Here is a 25869-nt window from a genome sequence, read left to right on the forward strand (position 1 = left end):
TTTATCACAATTAAAAAAACACACAAAAAAACAAAAGCAACAACCATGAGATACCACTTCATACCAACAGGCAAGTAAAACAAAAAAACTAGGGAAAAAAACAAGTATTGGCGAGGATTAGGAGAAATTAAAACCCTCGTACATTGCCAGTGGAAATGTAAAACTGGGAAACCACTGTGGGAAACAGTCTGGCAGTTCCCCAGAAAGTTAATCACAAAGTTATCACGTCAACCAATAATTCCACTCTTAGAAAGTTAATCACAAAGTTATCACGTCAACCAATAATTCCAAATATGGAGGAGAAATGAAAATATATGTCCACATAAAAACTTGTACACAAATGTCATTAACAGCACTATTCATAATAGTCAATGTCATCAACTAATGGTGAATTTAAAAAATGTGGTATTGGGTTTCCCTGGTGGCGCAGTGGTTGGGAGTCCGCCTGCCGATGCAGGGGACACGAGTTCGTGCCCCGGTCTGGGAAGGTCCCACATGCCGCGGAGCGGCTGGGCTCGTGCACCATGGCCGCTGGGCCTGCGCGTCCGGAGCCTGTGCTCCACCAACGGGAGAGGCCACAACAGTGAGAGGCCCGCGTACCGCAAAAAAATAAAATAAAAAAATAAATAAAAAATGTGGTATTATCCATACAATGGATTATTCAGCCATAAAAAGGAAGTACTGATACATGTCAAAAATATGAATGATTATGCTAAGGGAATGAAGCCATTCATAAAAGGTCACTTTTTTTAATGCGGGTTTTATTTACATGAAATGTCCAGAATAGGTAAGTCTTTAAACAGAAATTAAATTAATGGAGGAAAGGCATAATTGGGAGGTACAAGGTTTCTTTAGGAGGTGATAAAATGTTCTGTAGGTACACAGTGGATACTAAAAACCACTGAACTGTATGCTTTAAAATGGTTGAAATAGTGAATTTATGTTACATGAATTTTGTCTCAATTTCTTACAGTGAAATTTTAAAAAATGTTGAAAGGTAATTAACATGCCAGTTAAGGCACTCCTGCAATGATTCAGACTCATGCTATGTTAAAAGAATATAAAGAATAAAAAAACTATATATAAACAATACCAGTTTTGCATTTCATAAAAGCATACAAAATTTAAAAAATATGACAAAATGCAAATGTAGTAACACCTGGGTGATGGCTTCTTTACATTAGTTTTCTATGTTTCTAAATTTCCAACATACAGAATATATTATTAAAAAATTTATTACAAAATGTTTCAAACATATATTTGCTTTGGATGATTTTATTTAAAAAAAAATTTTTTTTTTTACTGACATAGTTGAATCTCCCTTCATACTTTCTTCCTCAATATCACCCACCCATACTCAGGAGTAACCACTATCAAAGCTGGTATATATATGGATAAATGCCATATTTTTATACTTTCATTACAAACAGGTATAAACAAACAGTACACAATATGGTCTGTACTATTTAAAATTACTGTATGTATTCTACCTTAACTTATTTTTCCATTTGGCATTATACTGTCAAGCTCCATCCATTCATATGTATTGTCAAGATATATACTTAATATGTAATTTAAATACTAAGTACTAGTTAAAAGACCTCAAAAGGATATTCCAAATTTTAAGGGTTTTTCTCAGTTGTTTTTAAACATTTTTTGGTGAATACAACAGCATCAGCAGCATCCGGCTGCTTGTCATCATCTTCATCAGCATGGGTGCTTTTCTTTCTTCTCTCTTAAACTCAAGATCAAGCAACTGTCTATGTTGATTGACTGCAACAATTCTCCTCTGAAATTCCTTGCCAAAGCAAAAATATCCACAAGCTAAAGAGCTTTAAAAGATGTAAAATACAAAAGAGAAAAATGCTACCATTTTGCTACCATTCACCTAGCTACCTAAAAATATATGAGTATTCATATATTTTGGATCAATAAAAATTTGGAGCAATTTCCAACACTGAAATAGTATGAACATAGGCTAAAATAATAAAGAAGAAAACAATTAAATATATGCAAGGTTTAAATTGAAGCTAGTACTAAGGAGCATCCTTTTCCTTGCAGGAAAAACATTAAGTTTAGATAGCTTAGCAATAAATAGACTTCTGGTTTCTGGTTCTACATGTAAGGAGCTTGGACGTCACCACTCAGTCCTAACAAGTAAAAAGCTGAACAGACTGAAAAATCAACAACTCTTCCTGGATCTGTGAGTGAGGGAAAGACACAGGACAAACTGCTGCTCGCAACAATGGAGAGACACACATGCAGGAATCAATACTGCAAATAACTGGGGGCAGGGAGGTGGGTAGGAAAACCTAAGTCTCAGTGTGGAGACTTAAAAACTCCAGGATGGACTAAGTCATATGGTGGTCCCCACAATTATGCTGGACTTGCCTTGAAGATCTTAATCGGGTTCTCACAATAAATATATGGAAAAACAAAATCCCTTTGTTGCTTCTGGCACAGGGAGTGGAACAGAAACCATTTTGAAAAATGCAAAGGCATTCTGTTCTTAACAAGGCCTGTCCTCAGAAGAAACTATTAGCCAGAGCCTGACCTGCTGGGGTGTTATCAGAGCCTAACTGACCTGGGGAAGGGAAATACATAACTCCAGTCAGCTCTAGCCATCCTTTCCCACCTAAGCGGGGAGAGAGAAAAAAGAAACATTTGTAAAGTTCACAGTCCAACTTACTAAAAGACTTAGACCTAATCATAGGACTATACCTTACCTCCTGATTACTAAAGGCTTATTCACAGCAATTCCTTTTACCAAGTGTATCATGTCTGGCTATGAAGACAATATTGCAGGGCATACCAAAAGGCAAAAAACCACAATTTAAAGAAACAGAGGAAGCATCAGAACCAGATATGGCAAGGATTCTGAAAGTATCAGACCAGGAATTTAAAACTATGATTAATATGCTAGGAGTTCCAATGGATAAAGGAGATAGCATGCAAGAATAAATGGGAAATGTAAGCAGAGAGCTGGAAATCCTAAGAACCAAAAACAAAACAAAACAAAAAACAAAACCAAAAAAAGAGGCTACAGGTGAAATGAAGGATGCCTATGCTGAGTTTATGAATAGACTGGCCATGGCTGAGGAAATCATCTCTGAATTAGAGGCTATATCAATAGAAACCTCCAAAACTGAAAAGAATGAAGACTAGAAAAAAAATAAAACAGAATATCCAAGGTCTGTGGAACAACAACAAAGGTATAATATACATGTAATAGAAATACCAGCAGGAGAGGAGAAAAAGGAACAGAATATCTTAATGACTGATAATTTCTCCCAATAAAGTCAACCATCAAACTACAGATCCAGAAAGCTCAAACACTAAGCAACAAATGCCAAAATAACCAACCACAACTAGGCATACCTTTTTCAAACTACAGAAAATCAAAGATAAAGAAAAAAATCCTGAAAGAAGCCAGAGCAAAAGACACCTTGCCTATAGAAGAAGAAGCATAAGGATTACATGACTTCTACTCAGAAACCATACAAGCAAGACAAAAAGTGAAATATTTAAAGTATCGAGAGAAGAAAACCTCCAATCTAGAATTTTGTGCCCTGTGAAATTATCCTTCCAAGTTAAAGGAGAAATAAAGACTTTCTCAGACAAACAAAAATTGAGGGAATTTGTTGACAGATTTGCCTTACAATAAATGCTAAAAGTTCTTTAACAAGAAGGAAAATAACATAGATCAGGATCTTAGATCTACATGAAGAAAGGAAGAGCATCAAAGATGAAGTAAAGGTAAATTTAAAACTTTTACTTTTCTTATTCTTAATTTATCAAACAGAAAAGTCTGTTGAAAATAATAATACCAACAATGTATTCTATTATGTATGCTCATATAAAAGTGAAATGAGTGACAAGTTATGATACAAGGGACAAGAGGGAGGAATTAGGATTATTTTGTTATTATAAGGTACTCACTGCCTATAAATTGATACAGACAGACCTCAGAGATATTGTGGGTTTGGTTTCAGACCACCATAATAAAGTGAATATTGCAGTAAAGCAAGTCACATGAATTTGTTTCCCAGGGCATATAAAAGCTATGTTTCCACTAAATTGTAGTCTATTAAGAGTACATTATGGGGCTTCCCTGGTGGCACAGTGGTTGAGAGTCCGCCTGCCGATGCAGGGGACGCGGGTTTGTGCCCCGGTCCGGGAAGATCCCACATGCCGTGGAGCGGCTGGGCCCATGAGCCACAACTACTGGAGCCCACACACCTAGAGCCCATGCTCCGCAACAAGAGAAGCCACCGCAATGAGAAGCCCGCGCACCACAACGAAGAGTAGCCCCCACATGCTGCAACTAGAGAAAGCCCGCGTGCAGCAACAAAGACCCAACGCAGCCAAAAATAAATAAATTAAATAAATTAAACAAAAAGAGTATATCATGCTTTAAAAAACCAACACATATACTTTAATTAAAGAGTACTTCATTGCTAAAAAATGCTAACCATCATCTGGGCCTTTAGTGAGTTGTAATCTTTTTGCAATAGTAACATCAAAGATCTCTGATCACAGATCACCATAACAAATATAATAATGAAAAAGTTTGAAATATTGTGAGAAATACCAAAATGTGACAGAGACACAAAGTGAGAAAATACTGTTGGATAAATGGCACTGACAGACTTGTTTGATGCAGGGTTGCCACAAACTTTCAATTTCTAAAAAAGCAGTATCTGTGAAGTACAATAAAATGAGATATGCCTGTATAGTATTCTTTGAAAGTGAACTTGGATTAGCTGTAAATGTATGTTGCAAACTCTATGGCAACCGCTAAAAAGTTATAAAACAAAGTATAACTGATATGCCAGAAAAAGAGAGAAAATTGAACATATAAAATGCTCAGTTAAAACGACAAAAGGGGGGCTTCCCTGGTGGCGCAGTGGTTGAGAGTCCGCCTGCTGGGGCAGGGGACGCGGGTTCGTGCCCCGGTCTGGGGGGATCCCACGTGCCGCAGAGCGGCTGGGCCTGTGAGCCATGGTCGCTGGGCCTGCGCGTCCGGAGCCTGTGCTCCGCAGCGGGAGAGGGCACAGCAGGGAGAGGCCCGCGTACTGCAAAAACAAAAACAAAAAAAAAACGACAAAAGGTAGAAAAAAAAGAGTATAGAACAAAAATAAAACAAAGAACTAAAGAGTTCCAACTAGAAGACAGTAACATATATGGTAAATATTAATCCAACTAATAACAGCCATCTGAACATCAATGGTCTAAATGCACAACTTAAAAAAACAAATTGTCAGGGTGGATCAAAATCCAAGACCCAACTATATGTTGTCTACAAGAAACCCACTTTAAATATAAAGATTCATATAGTTTTAAAATAAATAGATGGCAAAAAATATACCATGCTAACACTAATCAAAAGAATGCAAGAGTAGCAATATTAATCTCAGATAGAGCCGACCTCAAAGCAAAGAAGTGATCAAACAAGGGCATTACACAATGACAAAAGGATTAATTCTCAAAGACGACATAATCCTTAAAGTGCATGTGCCTAACAACAAAGTGTCAAACTACATGAGGAAATACTGATAGAGCCACGAGGGTAAATGGATGAATCCACTACCATAAATGGAGACTTAAACCACCCCCCGAGATGGATGAATCCAGCAGGTAGAAAATCAGTAAGATTTTCATGATTTAAGAAAATCATGAAACTCAACACTACCACCGATCAACTGGATATTGGATATAATGGACATCTAAACTCGATTTCATCCAAGGACAGCAGAATACATATTCTTCTCAAGCCTACATGGAACATTCACCAAGGTAAACCACATCTGGGCCATGAAACACATCTTAACAAATTTGAAAGAATAAAAATCATGTAAGGTGTTGCTCTCAGCCCACAATGGAATTAAACTAAAAATCAGTAACAGAAAATTAACTGGAAAATCTCAAAATAAATGGGGATTAAACAACATACCTTTAAACAAATATATGGGTCAAATAAAAAAATCTCGAGAAAAATTTTAAAATATTGTTAACTAAATTAAAATGAAAATACAACTTACCAAAATTTGTGGGATGTAGAGAAAGCAGTGCTCATAGGGAAATTTACAGCACTGAATGTATATACAGAAAAGATAGATCTAAGACAATTATCTAAGTTTTCACCTTAGAAAACTAGAAAAAGAAGGGCAATTTAAATCCAAAGGAAGCAGAAGAAAAGAAGTAAGAATCAGGGCAGAAATCAATGAAGTTGAAAACAGGAAATTTATAGAGAAAAATCAACGAAACCACAAACTGGTTCTTTGGAAGATGAACAAAAATCAATACACCTCTAAGCCAGGCTAAGAAAAAAGGAAGACACAAATACTAATATCGGAAATAAAAGAAGGACAATCACTACAGATCCCACGGACATGTATTAAAAGGATAATAAAGGAATACAATAAACAACTCTATGTGCACAAACTTGATAACCTAAATGAAATGGACCAATTCTGTGAAAGAAATCTCCCAAAACTCAAACAAGAAGAAATAGACAATCTGAATAGCACTCTATTAAAGAAATGGAATCAATCAATAATTAATAACCTTCCAAAACAGAAAGCACCAGGCCAAGGTGGATTCACTCGTGAATTCTACCAAACATTAAAAAAAAAAAAAGCAATACTCTACAACCTCTTTCAGCAAACAGAAGTAGAGGGAATACTTCTTAACTCATTCTACAAGGCCAGCATTGTCCTAACGCCAAAATCAAAGACATTACAAGAAAAGAAAACTATAGACCAAGATCTCTCTCATTAACATGGATGCAAAAATCCTCAACAAGACATTAAGAAATCAAGTCTAACAACGTATTATAAGAATTATATATCAATATCATGACCAAGTGAGATTTATTCCAGGTATGACATAGTGGCTCAACATTTGAAAATCAATGAATGTAATTCATGACATCAAAAAGTCAAAGGAAATATATCATGTAACTACAGTTGACCCTTGAACAAGGCAGGGGTTGGGGCAGTGACCCCCTCACCCCCACTTGGTATCAAAAATCCACATATAACTTGACAGTAGGCCCTACATAATCTGTGGTTCCACATCTATGGATTCAACCAACCTTGGATCATGTAGTACTGTAGTATGTATTTACTGAAAAACAAACCTGTGTATAAGTGGACCTGCAGAGTTCAAACCCGTGTTGTTCAAGGGTTAACTGTGTATCAATAGATAGAGAAAAAGCATTCGACAAAATCCAACATCCATTCATGATAAAATCTCTCAGCAAACTATTGACAGAAATAGAGTGGAACTTCTTCAACTTGATAAATATTACCTACAAGGCAAGGATGTTTCCTCTCACTACTCCTTTTCAACATCATACTGGAATTAGTAGCTAATACAGTAACACAAAAAAAGGAAATAGAAGGTATACAGATTGGGAAGGAAGAAATAACTTTGCAAGAGTAAAATAATACAAGTTTTGCAAACATAATTCAATATCCTAAGCCACTGAACCACATTTCATTTTCTTAAGTATTTGACTCCTCTCTCCCTTACAAAAGAAACAAAATCAAGAGCTCATTTTTTGATAGCCTCTTTATTGGAGCTATGACTTACTTGTTACAAACAGTAACAGAGTTCTCTGTATACAACTATAATTGATAAAAGACAAATGCTGCACAACAGCATTTCAGCAGGAAGTTCATGGGTATTAACGATAACAAAACATTAAGTTTTACTTACCCACAAGTAATATGTAAACTGAAGTGCAAAAATAGCAATGCCTTCATTATCAAAGGATCCAGCTACTGACCGAGAAATGTAACCTGGTACAATAGCAATAAAACAAGCAGCTAAAAGTCCTGCTCCTTGGTTCCAAAGTTCTCTGGTAAGCAGGAAAGTAGATATAGATGTAAGGCCGCTAAAAGTTGGTGCAAGGAACACACATACATCTCTTATGTGAACTGTTATGTTCAGTGTATTTAAAATCCAATGGATAAGGCCAGCTGTTATCATCAACCCTGGGTAAACCTAGGAAGAAAAAAAGAGGACAATTTAATTACATATAAAATGAGGTAGCTGAAAACACTAACATAAGCTCCTTCCTTTATTATTACATATTGTTTATAGTAAGTTTGAGAATAAGCTCTTACAATAGTTTGCCTTCACACATTACAAAATTAAATGTTCTTTTGGATTAGATACAAATAAAAATCTGATATTCAGAGATACATATTTAAGCAAAAGAAGAAAGATCATATTGAATGAATGATTAAAAGTGAAGAGGTTTAACAATGAAAAACTAGGTAACTTTCTTATTGATCCCACTTATCTTTTCACTATAAAACAGGGTCCTAATCTAACATATCCTTAAGTTTGGAGTTTTAATGTGCTCCAACATCGCCTATACTTGTGTTCAAGGGACTGAGAAAAGGATGGAAGATGAAAGAAAGTTATGTGAAATATTATTTAAGTGGTATTTATAAATCATTTTTCCCTTCTTTCAAATTCAAGATTTGGAAAGTAAACAATTCTAGCTAGGAAAAGAAGGACTAGTTAGTTGGTGAATTCAGATATAATATTTTCAGACTCCTGGAAGGTTAGACCTTTTTACACTTCTTTAAATATTTAAGGATAGAAAGGAAATAATAAACTAGAATAGGCCAGTTAACAGTTATATTCTTCACCCTCCCTCTAAAAGAGAACATAAAACATTAAGAGGATTCAAAGAACAAGAAATAGGACATTAATTCTGAGCTCTTCTTCAGTGATTAAAATGTGTATTTATATTTCCATCCTTATCTAAATCCTAAAAGATTCTTTTTCTTTTTCCATCACTGAAACTACAAAGAATGTTATAAATTTCCTTTCCTAGCTATCCTATTTAAACTTGCGAACTCCCCATGGTCTTTAACCCAACTCCCTTGCTTTTTCTCCATAGCACTTATCACCATTTCACATACTATTTATTTTACTTATTTATTGTCTATTAACTAAACACCCTCACAAGAATATAAGCTCCAGAATAGCAAGAAAAATTTCCCCAGCATCCAGAGAACAATGATTGACACAAAATGAATGCTTGATAGAAGGTACAGAAGGCGAATGGGATAATGGAAGGGGGAAAAAGTATGGCAATCATCACCATTCTTAAAAATCAAAATTTTGTTCCATTTCATATACGATACCAGGCCTCAGTGTATGATTTTGTTAGCAATATTCAAAGAAAATGGAAATGAATTTGAAAATACTCTAAATATGGCAGACTGAACTGGCATATGAAATACAGCCAAAATATGTAGAAGTACTAGATGAAAGGACCAAAAGACTCTAAACAAACAAATAAAACCACCCAACAACAAAAAAGGCATATTTAAGCTCAAAAGGAAGGGAACCCTCCAGGTTCCAAACATAAAGAAGAAATTCAAACTAGGTACTGATGTCGTTGGAATCTAAAAAGAGAAAAAACAAAGCAGGCTTGATATATAGGTACTCGAGGTTAGGGGGTAGTTACTACTCACCACAGGGATCAAAGAAAAGGCCTAATTCCCAGCACAAAGCCAGGGCCCGTTTATGAAACTAGACAAGTTCTACCCATCCATCAAGGGAAACAGTAAGGAACTCTTGCCTTACTTCCAAAGCTTTGAAGAGAAACAAAACAAGAAATAAGAAACTCATTCATCACATGGGTGAATATGGGTTCCACATTTGTAACAACTTCATGTATAAAAAACATCAAGCTGAGAAATAACCTCTAAAAACTGTCCTAAAAGCAGTAAGACCTCTAAGGGCTCCAGCAAAGGCAAATGAGAAAGATTTTAAGGATGGTCCCAAACACCAAGTCTCAGAAAACAAGCCTTCATTGAGGGTGAATTCAAGGTAAAAATTTATAAACACACCAGGAAACAAACTATAGTAATCAAAGACTAGTACAATGAAGTATATGATAGCATTCACCCCACAAGAAGTACAGATACAGCCATCTACCACATCTCTCACAATTCTTTCTAATTCACCCTAATTCATGACTATTCTCCTGTATCTTTCTCTCTGTTTACATCAAAGAACTTAATGTGTGACAAGAGATCCACTTGTCAGAAATAGTGGCTAGTATGAGGTAATCCAAATTATAAACACAGATTATAAACACAACATCTGACTACCATGGAGAACATATTCCTTTCCAAACACAGAGGGAACATTTATAAAAGTTGGCTATATCTTGGGCCACAAATCATGTCTCAAATAATTTCAAAGATTAAAATTACAGAATTTGTTCTCTAACCATAATATATTGGAAGTATAAAGCAAAAAAAAAGATAACTAGGAAATTCTATTATGTTTAAAACTTAAATACAACCCCAAGTAACCCATGAATCAGGGCAAATTATAGTGGAAATTAAAATACACTTTGACCTGAACAATAATGAAAATACTACATATCAAAACTTATGCAATGTAGTTAAAACTGATTATTGGGAAATTTAAAGCTTCAAAATGAATACACTAATAACAAAGAAATGTTGAAAATTACTGAGCAAACTGTATCAGGAAGACAGATAAAAACATCAAAACAAACTCAAGAAAGTGGGAGGAAGGAAATAAATGGAAATTAACATAAGAGAAAGCAAATATTTAATAATCAACAAAGTCAAAGTTTCTTTGGGTTAAGAAATCTACTAAAATTGATAAACCTCTGACAAAATTGATCCAGAAAAAAATACTACGCATATATATTGCCCAAATAGGTGTCTTGTCTTTCATTTTCTCTTCAGGATTCTCCTTACATCCCAAATCCTAAAAATATTTTCTCTTATATCATCTTCTGGACATTATAATTCCCCATGAACTATGATCAATACTCAATTACCTCGAGTAATTGGGACCTGGAAAATTAGAATTATCTGATTCTTCTACATTTCTATTTCCTTCCAAAAATTTTTTTTCAATAAAGTTGTTATAGAACAAGACAAAAACATACAAATAATCTGAACTTAAATGTGTGACAAGAGATCCACCTGTCAGAAATAGTGGCTAGTATGAGGTAACCCAAAAACAGGTTGGGGGGTGAGAGTGGGAAGAAGAGGGTCAAGAAAAGAGATTTAGCAAGTTAAATACTAATCAGCCACAGAAAAATGTGTTAGTTAACTATACAAAGCTTTCAAGAATTGCCACCACCTTAGTGATTAATAATTTACTCAAATAACTGCAAGATTTTAAGATTAACATAAATAACTGCAAATATACTTACAGTACCACCGACTATTCTTCCTAGTGGATACCATGCTCTTTCATCAAACCAATTTAAAAATTCATAGAACCCATGAGATGCAAGATGATGTGTTGATCTATAATTAAACCTAGAGAAAACAGGAAAAAAAGAAACGTTATAAAACTTTACTAGAAAAAAATAGCTCTATCTTTCTAATATTATACTTTATATTTAACTCTTTATATATAGCTCTATGGCTACATAAATACATCTTTTATAACAATTTTCCTTAAACCTAAGTAACACATTATTTTCCAAGAAATAGGCAAATACCTCTAAATATAACTAAAAACAAAGTCCCCCCTCCCCCCCCAAAAAAACAACTCACCAAACTAGTAATGCTCAAAATTTGGCCACTGCCTGGGGTACAGATGGTAGACAGCTATGCATCTGAATTTTTAAAAAGTGAGGGTACATACAATTTACCAAATGGTCAAAGAAGTCAATGACTCTCAAAAGATTAAAAACCACTGACAGAAAATAGCATCAAAATGAAGGATGCACATTCAACATAATTGCCTCCAATCCTATAACCCTAAAAATTACAGAAATAAAGAATAAGTTATAATAGCACGAAAACCATGGGAGATGAACTGTAACAGCACTTTAAAACAAGAACATGACCTTAACGAATGAGAAATTTCATCAACGAAAGACAAAAAAACCAAATGAGAAGAAATGAGATGGAAGAAGCCACAGCCCAAACTGCAACCAGAAGTAAACTGCAAACTATGGTATGTGTGTGTGTGTTGGGGGGGTGGGGGAATGGGAGGAGTTTCCAGGATGTTCCATGTTTAGTATAAAGTTGTTATGGGGCAGGGGGGCAAGAGAAAATCCTGCAGCAATCCTCAGGGTAATGAGCATTAGGAACAGCCAGGGAGGTGGATCCCCTCGCCCTACCATTGCCAAGCAAGGAAGTGGGCCTCAAAGGTATCTGCAATACACGTAGACAAGTGATTCAAAAAGTGGAATAGTGCTTGACAGAAAGAAGATGAATAGGAATCCTCATATCCAAATTCAGCTTGATATATCCTTCCCAATAGCAAGCCATGACTCTCCCTCCCATAATCACTAGATACAAACACTGTAGTATTTGTAGACAGACTTGATCAAATACAAAAATAAGCACACATCCAAAAACCAAACATTTAAGAAAAGTAGACAATATGAAATCTAAGCATCGAAATCAATGAGTGGAAGAACTAATACCATAGAAAACAGAAATAGGAATATCTTCAGAAATAAGATAAGCCACAGCAGCCTGAAAGGAAGCATATCCTAGAGGTTAAGACTATGAGTGTTAGAATCATACTGCCTGGGTTTGAATATCTTAGTTCCATACTTATTTGCTATGTGACCTTGGTTTGGCAAACAACTCATGGTCTCTCTGTGCTCTAGTTTCTTCGTCTGTAGAAAAGGGATAACAATAGTACCTATGTCAATAAGGTGGCTATGATAAGTAAACAATATAATGTCTCTAAAGCACTCAGAGGCTACTGCTACTATCACTGTGAAATGAAGATCTACGATAAAAGCACTATTTAAGTTTTTGAATGTCAAATGACTGTTAAGATAAACAAAATAAAGGATGGGCTAAATAGTAAAAAGGTCAAAGATGCAAAGCAAATTAGTAACAAGACAGAAAGTATTCTGAGGGGTGGCATTAGAAAGATGGTGCAGTAGGAGATACCAGCCTTCATACCCCCAACAAAAAATAAGAAATAGACAACTATCCATGAAGGAAAATATCCCCAGGAGGCTCATGCAGAACTGAGATCCTACAGCAGCACAATGAAGCAAAAAATGGAGATCAACCATACAGAAGGATCACTAGGGAGACAGGCTTAGCTGAGACATCTAGAGACAGCCAGGAACAAAGAAGGGTAGAGGCTATCAGTATCAGCCATGTGGTAGGACCACTGCAGTGCCCAGTGTGGTCTGCTCTGTGGAGGACCTAGGCAGGCTCTTCAACTGAGGACAATAGCACCCATGACAGCTTTCACAAAGGAGGACCCCATAAGTATTCATCAGGACAAACTCCAGTGGCGTGCTCTGCAGAGGACAACAGCAGCTTTCACCAAAAGCCATCACTGCCACAGGGCCCCTGGAGAGGGAGACATTGCTCTGTCCTCAGCAAGAAAGAGCTACTGCTGCACTGCCCCATGACCAGGGCTGCCACAACCCCCTAATCCCACAAATGTTCTGGACTCCAGAACCACTGTTGCTCTGTAAGTGTTTACACTTCAGACTCCAGCTCTGCAGCTGCTTTGTGTGTGCCTGAGCTCCAGACCCTAGCTCCATGGCTACTCCATGGGCACTCATCAGTACTACCATGATTAAGAGGACACCTGTGAGCTGAACCTGGTGCCAAGAGAGATCCCCTTGGCCACAACAACTCCTGTGGGAGAAAAAGAGACCAGAAGGTCCCCAACAGCCCTTAACAGCCCCATGGACACTTGCTGCCTTGGCCATTGAGGACCCCTGCAATCTTCACTAACACTGATCTCAGCTGTTGGAGCTACACAAAGACTACACCCCTGGATCTTCCCCAGAGTAAGAACTGCCACAGCCTATTCAGCTGGCACCCTCACACTTACCCACAGGTAAAGGTCTTTCCCGACCAAAACCACTCCATCAAATGGGCAGGCATAAATGCAAGGCTTCAACAAAAGTGAAAAAAATCAAGGAAACATGACACCACCAAAGGAACCCAATTATTTTCTAGTAACTGACCACAAAGAAACAGATCTATGAACTGCCTGACAAAGATTTCAAAGTAATTGTTTTAAGGAAGCTCAGCAAGCTACAAGAGAACCCAGAAAGGCTACTCAACAAATCAGGAAAACAATACATGATCAAAATAAGAAGTCCAAAAGAGAGATAGAAATTACAAAAACAACAACAAAAAAAAACCAAAGAGAATACTGGAGCTGATAAATACAATGAATAAAATGAAAAAAAATGCAGCAGAGAATATCAACAGCAGACATGAACAAGCAGAAGAAAGAATCTGAGAACTAGAAGAGAGGTTACTTGAAATTATCAGGGCAGAGGGGAAAAAAAAGTGAAAAATAGCCTACATTAACTATGCATCAAGGGTAATGATGGCTGCATTATGAGAGTTCTAGAAGGAGAGAAAGGGGTAGAAAGCTTGTTTAAATAAATAATGGCTAAAAACTTTCCAAATCTGGGGAGAGAAATTGATGGTCATCCAGGCATGTGATGTTCATAGGTACCAATACATATTCAACCCATAGAGGACTCCACTGAGAGACATTATAATAAAACTGTCAAAAATCAAAGACAGAGAATTTTGAAAGCAAGAGTAAAAAACTTATACATGGGACCCACATAAGGCTATCAGCAGATTTCTCAGCAGAAACCTTGCACCAGAATAGCATACATATAGTCAAAGTGCTTGAAGAAAAAAACTGCCAACCAAGAATATTCAGCAAAGCTGTCCTTCATAAAGACGTTCCCAAACAAACAAAAACCAAAAAAACAAACACTGAAGGAGTTCATCACTACCACACTGCCTTATAAGAAATGCTAAAGGGAGTCCTTCAAGCTAGCATGAAAGGGCAATAATTCGTAACATAAAAACATATATAACAGTATAAAACTCACTAGTAAGATAAGTATGTAATCAAATTCAGAAGATTCTACTATTGTAATGGTGTATAAATCACTTAACTAGTATAAAGGTTGAAAGACAAAAATATCTATAGCTACAATAATTTGTTAAATACACAACATAAAAAGATTATGACATCTATAACATAATTGAAGGGGGGGTGTAAAAGAATAGAGATTTTGCATGCAACTGAATCAAATTATTAGCTTAAAGTTGACTGTTATAATCATAAAATGTTTTATGTAAACCTCAAGGAAGCCACAAAGCAAAAACCTATAGCAGATATAAAAAGATAAAGAGAAAAGAATCAAAGAATACTGCTAAGAAAAACTATCAAATCACAAAGGAAGACAGCACAAGAAGAAAGGAACAAAGGAACTAGAAAACAATTAACAAGATGGCAGTTGTTAAGTCTTTATCAGTAATCACTTTGAATGTAAATGGATTAAATTCTCCAATCAAAAGACATAGAGTGAGTAAATATATTAAAAACACAAGACTCAAACATATGCTAACAGAAAACTCACTTCAGCTTTAAGGATACACATAGGCTGAAAGTGGAGAGATGGAAAAAAAATTCTATGCAAACGTAAAGCAGAAGAGAGCAAGAATGGCTATACTTTTATCCAACAAAATAAACTATAAATCAAAAATTGTAACACAGACAAAAGGTCATTCATTATAGAATGATAAATGGATCAACTGATCAACAGTATATAACAACTGAAATAGACAGCAATGCAATAATAGTAGCGGGCTTTAATACCCTACTTTCAATGAACAGATCAGAAAGAGAGAGTATGAATAAGGAAATACTGGACTTGAACTATGCTTTAAACCAAATGGATCTAACAGAGAACATTCCATCTAACAGCAGAACACACATTCTTCTTAAGTACATACAGAATATTCTCCAGGAGAGATCACATACTGGGTCACAAAACGAGTCTTAACAAACTTAAGACAGAAATTATACCAAATATCTTTTCTGACCATAATGATATAAAATTAGAAATGAGTAAGAAAGCTAGAAAATTCACAAATATGTGGAAATTGAACAGTATTCTCCTGAACAATCAATAGGTCAAAGAAATAAAAAGAAAAATTTTAAAGTATCTTGAGATAAACACAAATGGAAAAACATACCAAAATGCAGCAAAAGCAATCTAAGACAGAAGTTTATAGCAATAAACACTGGCATTAATAAAAAACAGACCTTAAATAAACAGCCTAACTTTATACCTCAACGAACTAGAAAAAGAATAAATTATGCCCAAAAAACAGAAGGAAGGAAATAACAAAAATCGGAGCAGAAATAAATGAAATAGAGACTAGAAAAAAAGAAAAAAAATGAACAGTTTTGTTCAACTTTTTTTTAAAAAAGATAAGCAAAATTGACAAACCTTTAGCTAGACTAAGAAAAAAAAAAGAAGACAAAATCAGAAATGAAAGAGGAAACGTTACAACTAATACCACAGACACACAAAGGATCATAAGAGATTATTATGAACAATTATACGCCAACAAATTGGATAACCCAGAAGAAATGGACAGAGTCTTAGAAACATACAACTTACATCAAAGACTGAACCAGGAAGAAATTTAAAAATCTGAACAGATCAATAACGAGTAAGGTGATTGTTGGGGGGTTTTGATCACTGATTCAAAGAAAAGCCTAGGACCAGATGGCTTCACTGGTGAATTCTACCAAACATTTAAAGAAGAATGAATGCCAATCCTTCTCAAACTCTTCCAAAAAATTAAAGAAGAAACCCTTTCAAAATCATTTTACAAGGCCAGCATTACCCTGATACCCAAGTCAGACAAGGACACAACAAGAAAATGACAGGCCAGGGTCCCTGATGAACAAAGATGCAAAAATCCTCAAGAAAATACCAGCAAATCGAATTCAACAGCACATTAAAAGGATCATACACCATAATTAACTGGAACTTATCCCTGAGTCAAGGACGGTTCACCATACGAAAATTAATAAATGTGATACCAAATTAACAGAATGAAGGATAAAAATCATATGATCATCTCAAAAGAGGCAGAAAGGGCCTCTGACAAAATTCAACATCCTTTCATGACAAAAACTAAAAAAATTAGGTATAGAAGAAATGTACCTCAAAATAATAAAGGCCATAGATGACAAGCCCACAGCTAGCATCATACTTCAATGGTGAAAAGTTGAAAGCTTTTCCCCTAAGATCAGGAACAAAACAAGAATACCCACTCTCACTCTTCTTTTCAACACAGTCCTAGCCTGAGCAATTAGGTAAGAAAAAGAAGTAAAAGCCTTCCAAATTGGGAAGGAAAAATTTAAATTGTCTGTTTGCAGATAACATGATCTTATATACAGAAAACTCTAAAGGCTTCACCAAGGATACAAGATCAACATTTAAAAAATCAGGTGCATTTCTATACACTAACTGAATTATCTGATAGAGAAATTAAGATAGCAATCCCGGGTTCTCCCACCACCCCCTCTGTGGGTCCCAGCAGCTTGGGCAGCAGGAGGAGTGGCAGCAGCCAGGCAGCCCAGCTTCACAAAGGCTCTCAGCGTGCCACGGCTCGCAGGCACCCGGCACATGTCCACTCCACCGCCACGATGCCCAAGAGGAAGGTCTGCTCCGCTGAGGGGGCGGTGAAGGAGGAGCCCAAGAGGAGATTGGCAAGGTCATCAGCTAAACTGGCTCCTGCAAAAGTGGAAACGAAGCCAAAAAGGGCAGCAGGAAAGGATACATCTTCAGACAAAAAGTGCAAACCAAAGGCAAAAAGGGGAGCGAAGGCAAAACAGGCTGAAGTGGCTAACCAAGAGACTAAAGAATACTTACCTGCAGAAAATGGAGAAACTAAAAAAAAAAGAAAATGGAGAAACTAAAAACGAGGAGAGGCCAGCTTCTGATGAAGCAGGAGAGAAAGAAGCCAAGTCTGATTAATATCACACCCCTGGTCCTATCAGTGGTCCCCATCTCCCTTCTTGTACAATCCAGAGGAATACTGTTATCAACTATTTTGTAAATGCAAGTTTTTTTAGTAGCTCTGTTATCAACTATTTTGTAAATCCAAGTTTTTTAGTAGCTCTTGCATTTTGTAAAGGCAAGTTTTTTAGTAGCTTAAAAAAAAGCATTTAGTGTACATGCTTTTTTTTAAGAGGTGAAATCATTTGCTGGTTGTTTATTTTTTGGTACAACCAGAAAATACTGGGATATTGAATATGCGAGGCTTTGATTGTCTTGGGTGTCAGCTTAACATTCCACAGATGCGAGGGTAGCTTTTACATCTTATAATACAAAGCATATTAAATGGCAGTTTGGAGTCAGCGGTGCATTTAATGTCTTAAACACTTTAAATTACTTCTCTTCCCATGTTGTTTTTGGTATAATTGTTTCCTAAAGCAAACCACTCACCCCCTGGTCTTGGCTCTCCTGGGCAGAATTTTGTGCACTATGTAACATCTTTGGTCATGGTAGTCCGGTTCTTCTAGTAACTGTTAATGTGCTGTGAATGACTGACAATTTGAGTATGTAGGGTATATGACATTAAATTGTGAATTAGTGGGACTTACGATGTAACAGCATATCAATATTTGAAGATATTGGTATTTAATATCCAGTGAAGGAAAATTTGCCTCCAAATTTTAAGCTGGAAAGTCACTGGAATAACTTCAGAAAAGAATTACAACTACATGATTTTTTAGATTTTTGGTACGTATGTTGAGAATTGTGTACAAATTGAAATGTCTATGTACTGATTCTCAAAACAACCAATAAAATCTCAATTATGAAAGACTTTCTTGAAGCACATAAAAAGAAAAAAGCAATCCCCCTTACAACAGTATAAAAATCAATAAAATATTTAACAATAAATTTAACCAAGAAGGTGAAAAACCTGTACAGTGAAAACTATAATACACTGATGAAAGAAGACACAAATAAATGGGAAGATATTATGTGCTCACGGATTGGAAGAATTATCAATAGTATTGTTAAAATGTCCATATAACCCAAAGCAATCTACAAATTCAGTGCAATCCCTATAAAAATTCCAATAGCATTTTTCACAGAAATAGAAAAATAACCCAAAATTTGCATGGAACCCCCAAAGACACTGAATAGCCAAATCAGTCTTGAGAAAGAACAACAAAACTGGAAGTATCTATCACACTCCCTGATTTCAAACTATGTTACAAAGCTATAGTAACAAAACAGTATGGTACTGGCATAAAAAAAGACACACAGACCTTTGGAACAGAACACAGAGCCCAGAAATAAACCCACACTTTTACAGTCAACTAATCTTTGACAAGGGCACCAAGAACAAACAATGAAGAAAGAATAGTCTCTTCAAATAAATGGTATTGGAAAACTGGATGTTATTAATATATGCAAAAGAATGAAACTGGACTCTTATCTTACACCATACACAAAAATCAACTTGAAATGCATATTGACTTCAATGTAAAATCTGAAACCATAAAACCCCTAGAGGAAAACAGAGAAAAATCTCCTTGACATGGGCCTTGGCAATGATTTTTGAGCATACGATGCCAAAAACACAAGCAACAAAAGCAAAAATGAACAACTGGGACTATATCAAGCTAAAAGGCTGTGCATAGCAAAGGAAAGAATAAACAGTATGAAAAGGCAACCTATGGAATGAGAGAAAATATTTGCAAACCGTATATCTAATAAGGGGTTAATATCTAAAACACATAAGGAACTGATACCTCTCAACAGCAAAAAAAAAAAAAAAGCCAAAAAACAAAAACCCACAAAAAATCTGATTAATAAATGGTCAAAGAAGTCAAAGAACCTGAAAAGACATTTTCCCAGAGATATACAAATAGCCAGTTAGGTATATGAAAGGTGCTCAATATCAGAGAAATGCAACTGAAAACCACAATGAGAAACACCCTCACATCTGTTAGTGTGGCTACTATCAAAAAGAAAAGAGGCAACAAATGCTGTCAAGGATGTGAAAAAAGGGAACCCTTGGTACATTGTTGGTGGGGATGTAAATTCATACAGCCATTATGGAAAATAGTGTAGAAATTCCTTAAAATTTTTTAAAGCAGAACTATCATGTGATCCAGAAATCCTACTTCTGGGTATAGAGTAGACCCTTGAACAATGTGGGGGTTAGGGGCATCAAGCCTCTGTAGTTGAAAATCTGCATATAACTTACAGTGAGTCCTCCATATACTTGGTTCCTCCACAACTGCAGTTCCTCTGCATCTGCAGATTCAACCAACTGCAGGTTGTATTTATCAGTGACAAATATCCACATATAAGTAGATCCATGTAGTTCAAACCTGCACTGCTCAAGGGTCAACTGTATACGTAAAGGAAACAAAATCAGTATATAGAAGAGATATCAGCACTTCCATGTTCACTGCAGCATTATTCATAATAGCCAAGACAGGGACTTCCGTGGTAGTCCAGTGGTAAGGAATATGCCTTCCAATGTAGGGGATGTGGGTAGGATCCCTGGTCGGGGAACTAAGATCCCACATGCCGCGGGGCAACTAAGCCTGTGCGCCACAACTAATGAGCCCGCACGCCTCAACTAGAGAGCCCGCATGCCGCAAACTACAGAGCCCACGCGCCACAACTAGACAGAAGCCCACGTGCTGCAACAAAGAGCCCGGGCGTGCAATGAAAGATCCCGCATACTGCAACGAAGATCCCGTGTGCCACAACTAAGACCTGACATAGCCAAAAATTAAAATAAATAACTACATACATAATAGCCAAGATATGTAAACAACCAAAGTGTCTGTTGATAGATGAATGGATAAAGCAAATGTCATTATACATTTATATAATGGAATACTATTCAGCCACAAAAAGGAAATCTTGCCATTGCCAATTTGTGACATGTATGAACCTGGAAGGCATTTACGCTAAGTGAAATAAGCCAGGCAGAGAAAGAAAAATACTGTATGGTATCACTTATATGTGAACTCTCTTTTTTAAAAAAAGTTTAACTCAGAAAGAGAATAGAATGGTGACTGCCAGAGGATGGGGGATGGGACAAATGGGGAGAGGTAGGTCAAAGGGTACAAACTTCAGTTATAACATGAATAAGTTCTAAGGATCTAATGTATGACAAGGTGACTGTAGTTAGTAATACGTACTGTATTGTATAATTGAAATTTGCTAAGAGATGAGATCTTAAGAGCTCTCACCAAAAAAAAAAAAAAGGGAAGAAAGAAGGAAAGAAACTATATGAGGTGACGGATGTGTTATGATTGTGGTAATGATTTCACAATGTGTATGTATATCTCAAATCATCATGCAGTACACATTAAATATACACAACTTTGTCAATTATATCTCAATAAAGCTGAAAAGTATGAAAAAATTAAGAAATCTAAAGGTAAATCCAGTTTTTACATTTAATCTTAAAAGAAGAATCATTATGCCCCACAGATGATTAGGAAAAAACACAAAAAACTACATACACCTCTCAATAAATTTCAAAACGCTAAGAATAAAGTGCAACTTAAAATCATTCATAGAAAATAAACAGATTTTCTCCAAAAGAATATATCAGTCAACTGGAATCACTGAATGCTATAAAGGCAATGGAAATAATATAAAGGCAATGGAATAATATACCAAAATTTCTGACTAAGGAAAAAGGATTTTAAACTCAGAACTTAAAACAACATTTGTTTTCCAGCAACAATTCTGGAAATCTAAGCTAGAAATGCTACACACCCTCTAAAAGAAAGTACCAGAGCTAATTTTAAAAGCGAAACCTCCAAATGCTAGAAACAAGGTATTTATTGTACTTAAAGGTGGGACCATGGGAAGACTATCCCTTCAGAGATGAAAAACAATGTATCCACCAGCATGGAAGTGGCTAAATTTTTCTCCTCCCCAGGGAAGAAAGACTCCCATAAGAAAGGTAAACTCTTAACCTTTGTACCACTGCATGTTAGTCTAAATTTACAAGGGGTCTACAAATCAAGAAGTTAACACTGAAACCAAGGTCCAAAAACTTGGATTAACAGTAAAAGCAAAAACCAAAAATAACTTGAGACTCAAATGAGCTTCATAAAGGACAGTTACAAACTATAGGAGGTAGAGGAGCACCATTAGGAAGTACACAACAGGAAAAGTAAGTAACATCCCCAAAACCTGTGAAAATAGTTCAAAGACAAAAGGCCTAGTATTTTAACAAGAATCAGGATTTTAAATTTTAAACGCAATTTTTCACTTAAAAAAATGGACTCCAAGAGATTAATATGTTCTTAAAACTAAGAAACATGGGGTTCCAACTTCATAATCAAAATTGTTCTGAGTGGTATTTTTCACTTTCCATTTCGCATAAATCTTGTCCTCTCCCTCTCTGTTCAATCATTCTCTTCCCTGGCTTCTATAACTACAATAGTCTCCTATTTTTTTACCCCACATCTCCAACCCTCTTCTCTGCTTTCTGTACAGGCAGCCTCCTCTACCCAAGATCCTCTCATTAACTGTAACTCTCCCCCAAGAGATGTCAGTCATACCTGGGCCTTCAATTACTATCAGTATGCCCACAATTTGCCAATGTTATCTCCCTGTCTACATTTTTTTCCCCTTGAATGTCACAAAGGCATCTCAAACTCAATATCCAACTAAACTCATGACTGGACACCACCTATCCACCCTCAAAACAAATACCTACACTGTGTCTGCTTTTAGTATTTTCTATCTAATTACCACCTAAATTGAAAAAGCCAAAAATCTAGGTGTCATCCTAGAGAGCTCCTTCCCTCTCACATCCTATACACAAATCATAACCAGGTTATTTTACTACTTAAATATCCTTGAAATTTGTCCACTCTTTCCTACTCTGATACTAGCACTGTAATCCAAGCTATCATTTTTTTAACTAGACTACCGCAGTAGCCCCTAACTCATCCCCCTACATCCATTTTGCCCACGTCCTAATTCTCCAATCTGTATACTGTTTCTCAACAAAGAACATCTTTTCAAAATGCAAATGTGATCATATTGCAACTCCCTGCTGAACTATTCAAGGGCTTCATCTCTTAAAATTAAAAGGAAGGAAACTTCACTTAACATAATCAAAGCCACACACACTCTAGCTCTGACATAACTCTAGTCTCATCTCACACCTTACTATCTCCCTACTTTCCATATACCCATCCTTCAGTCCTCCAGACTCACCTTATCCCCTCCGACCTCAGAACTTCAGACTGCCAAGCTCCTTCACTCTGGATCACTGCTATCTCCCCTCTTAGCCTAAATAACTCATTCTTCAAACTTCAGCACATTTCTAAGGGATGCTGTTGACAGAAAAGGCTCAATGTACTTTTTTCTTCTAGCACTTGCCACAGGTGCAATGTCACATTAGTTTACTTGATTAATATTTACCACACTAGATAAATACTCCCACGAGGAAACCACATGTCTCCAACAACCTCGCACAGCACCTGGTACATAGCAGCCCTCAAATATTTGTTGAATGAATAACTGATTTCATAAATATGTTTTTAAATGGAGATGAAATACACTCTAGATAGCTTCCCAGATAGCTACCTAACGTCAATTTTAAATGGTATCCCCAAAGTTAAAGACTAAAACTAATTTAACTATACTTCCTGAGATCTAAGCCTGAAGGCAAAATTAAAGAGTTAAAACAAACAAGCAAGCTCATTAAGATTCTACTGAAAACCTAGTCAAAGTATCTAAAAACTAAACATAAATGGATGTAGAATGTGTTTAGTCCTATTTTATCCCCAGGATCAAGTCAATCCTGGTATGCAAGGCTCCCACAACTCCCTTAACTTTATTTTTTTTTTTTGGCCGCACCATGAAGCTTGTGGGATCTGAATTCCCTGACCAGGGATCGAAGCTGTGCCCCCCTGCACTGGAAGCACGGAGTCTTAATCACTGGACTGCCAGGGAAGTCCCAACTCACTCTTATAAACCCATTTTCTTTGATTTTCAGTTAACTTCTTCCTGTCTGATTTGCTGTTCATTTTTCTATCCTATTTTCCAGCCCAGTTTCCAACCCAGCACTGTGAATAGTTTACTGAATGCCCTTATGGGTTTCCCTTCTTATCGCCTGGAAGTGAAATAACAGGACTTTAGTAAAGGGCAGCACACTCTTATTTCACTGAGCACTAAGGTAGTAGTAGTCACTATCTTCTTCTTAGGCCCGTAATACAGTACCTCCCCCCCTATTCCCCCCCCCATACAACACACCACTACCACTAAACTAATCAGCCCTGACAGCTAAATGAACTGACTATAGAGATAAATAAAAGGTGGACACCCTACCCAAGAGTTCTTGCTGCTTAGTAACATTACCAACACTTAGGATTATCAAACAATTTTTGCCAACAATGGTAATTTGCATTTCTATGATGTCTTGTGAGATTAACACTTTTCGTGTATTTAATGGTCATTAAATTTCCTCTGAAGTATGTATTGAAGTACTCTGCACATTTTTTCTAGTTAATTTGACTAAGTTCTTCATATTGTTCTTTTGTCAGTTATGTGAGTTGTAAACTGTTCTCATTCATAGCTTCTCTTCACTCATGATGGTATTTTTTAAAGAACAGAAATTCTTGACAAAACCTAATTTATCAATTTTTTTTTGCTGTGAGTTAGTGTTTTTTTCTGGTTAAAAAGTCTTTTACTGTCCCAAGGTCATAAAGATATTATTTTCTTTTTCATGATAATTTAGTTTAAACTTACTTATTTAGGTATTTAATATACCTGGAATCAATTATTTTATATGGTGAGAAATATTTATCTATTTTTATTTCCTCTGTATAAATAATTGTTCCCACATCATTCACTGAAAAATTATCTTTTCTCCATTGCTGTACAGTTCTACCTCTATCATACACTAAGAGTTCATTAATGTGCAGATCTGTTTCTGGACTCTATTCTGCTCAAGTGGTCTTTATGTCTATCCTTGCACCAATAATATGCAAACTTTATAACTAGAGCTTTAAATAAAATCTTGACATCTGGCAGAACATTCTAAAACTGTGCCTTGTATTTCGTCCTTTTGCATCTCCACATGAATTTTAAAATAAGCTGTCAATGCCACCAAAAAATCCATGTGGGGTTTTGACTAAAAGTCCATTAACTCCACATGCTGATTCGGGGAGAATTAATATCTTTACAATACTGACTCATCCAATCCATAAATAGAGTTATCTCCTTCTTATAGGTCTTCTTTAATGTCTCTTCAGAAAATGAATAATTTCAACCTTAGAGATCTTACACATATTTGCTTAGATTTATTCTTATTTTTAATAGTATTTTCATTTATTTTTTAAAAATCCTGTTTGACATACTGACAGGTATCTCTTTTTAAAAATCTTTATTGGAGTATAACTGCTTTACAATGTTGTGCTAGTTTCTGCTGTATAACAATGTGAATCAGCTATATGTATACACATATCCCCATATCACCTCCCTCTTGCGTCTCCCTCCCACCCTCCCTATCGTACCCCTCTAGGTGGTCACAAAGCACTAAGCTGATCTCCCTGTGCTATGCGGCTGCTTCCCACTAGCTATCTATTTTACATTTGGTAATGTATATATATGTCCATGCCACTCTCTCACTTCTTCCCAGCTTACCCTTCCCACTCCTCGCGTCCTCAAGTCCATTCTCTACGTCTGCGTCTTTATTCCTGTCCGGTCCCTAGGTTCTTCAGAAGCATTTTTTTCTTTAGATTCCATACATATGTGTTAGCATATGGTATTTGTTTTTCTCTTTCTGACTTACTTCACTCTGTATGACAGACTCTAGGTCCATCCACCTCACTACAAATAACTCAATTTGGTTTCTTTTTATGGTTGAGTAATATTCCATTGTATATATGTGCCACATCTTCTTTATCCATTCATCCATCGATGGACACTTAGGTTGCTTCCATGTCCTGGCTATTGTAAATAGAGCTGCAATGAACATTGTGGTACATGACTCTTTTTGAATTATG

At 36.2% G+C, this 25869-nt stretch overlaps 1 protein-coding gene and 1 pseudogene across 1 annotated transcript in view; one reads left to right on the plus strand and one right to left on the minus strand.

Moving 5' to 3' along the window:
• The window catches only part of STT3B (STT3 oligosaccharyltransferase complex catalytic subunit B), a 98429-nt gene that overhangs the window by 35961 nt on the left and 36599 nt on the right, over positions 1-25869 (minus strand). The window contains exons 2-3 of the mRNA XM_004279682.4: positions 11231-11339; positions 7723-8010 (exon numbers count right to left, since the gene is read on the minus strand). Of these exons, the coding sequence (XP_004279730.1) occupies positions 7723-8010; positions 11231-11339 (397 nt within the window). The remainder of the gene's footprint in view (positions 1-7722; positions 8011-11230; positions 11340-25869) is intronic.
• Positions 17500-18547, plus strand: LOC101290233 (non-histone chromosomal protein HMG-14-like; annotated as a pseudogene).

This window comes from Orcinus orca, chromosome 10 (genome assembly GCF_937001465.1).
Source record: "Orcinus orca chromosome 10, mOrcOrc1.1, whole genome shotgun sequence".
Taxonomy (NCBI): domain Eukaryota; kingdom Metazoa; phylum Chordata; class Mammalia; order Artiodactyla; family Delphinidae; genus Orcinus; species Orcinus orca.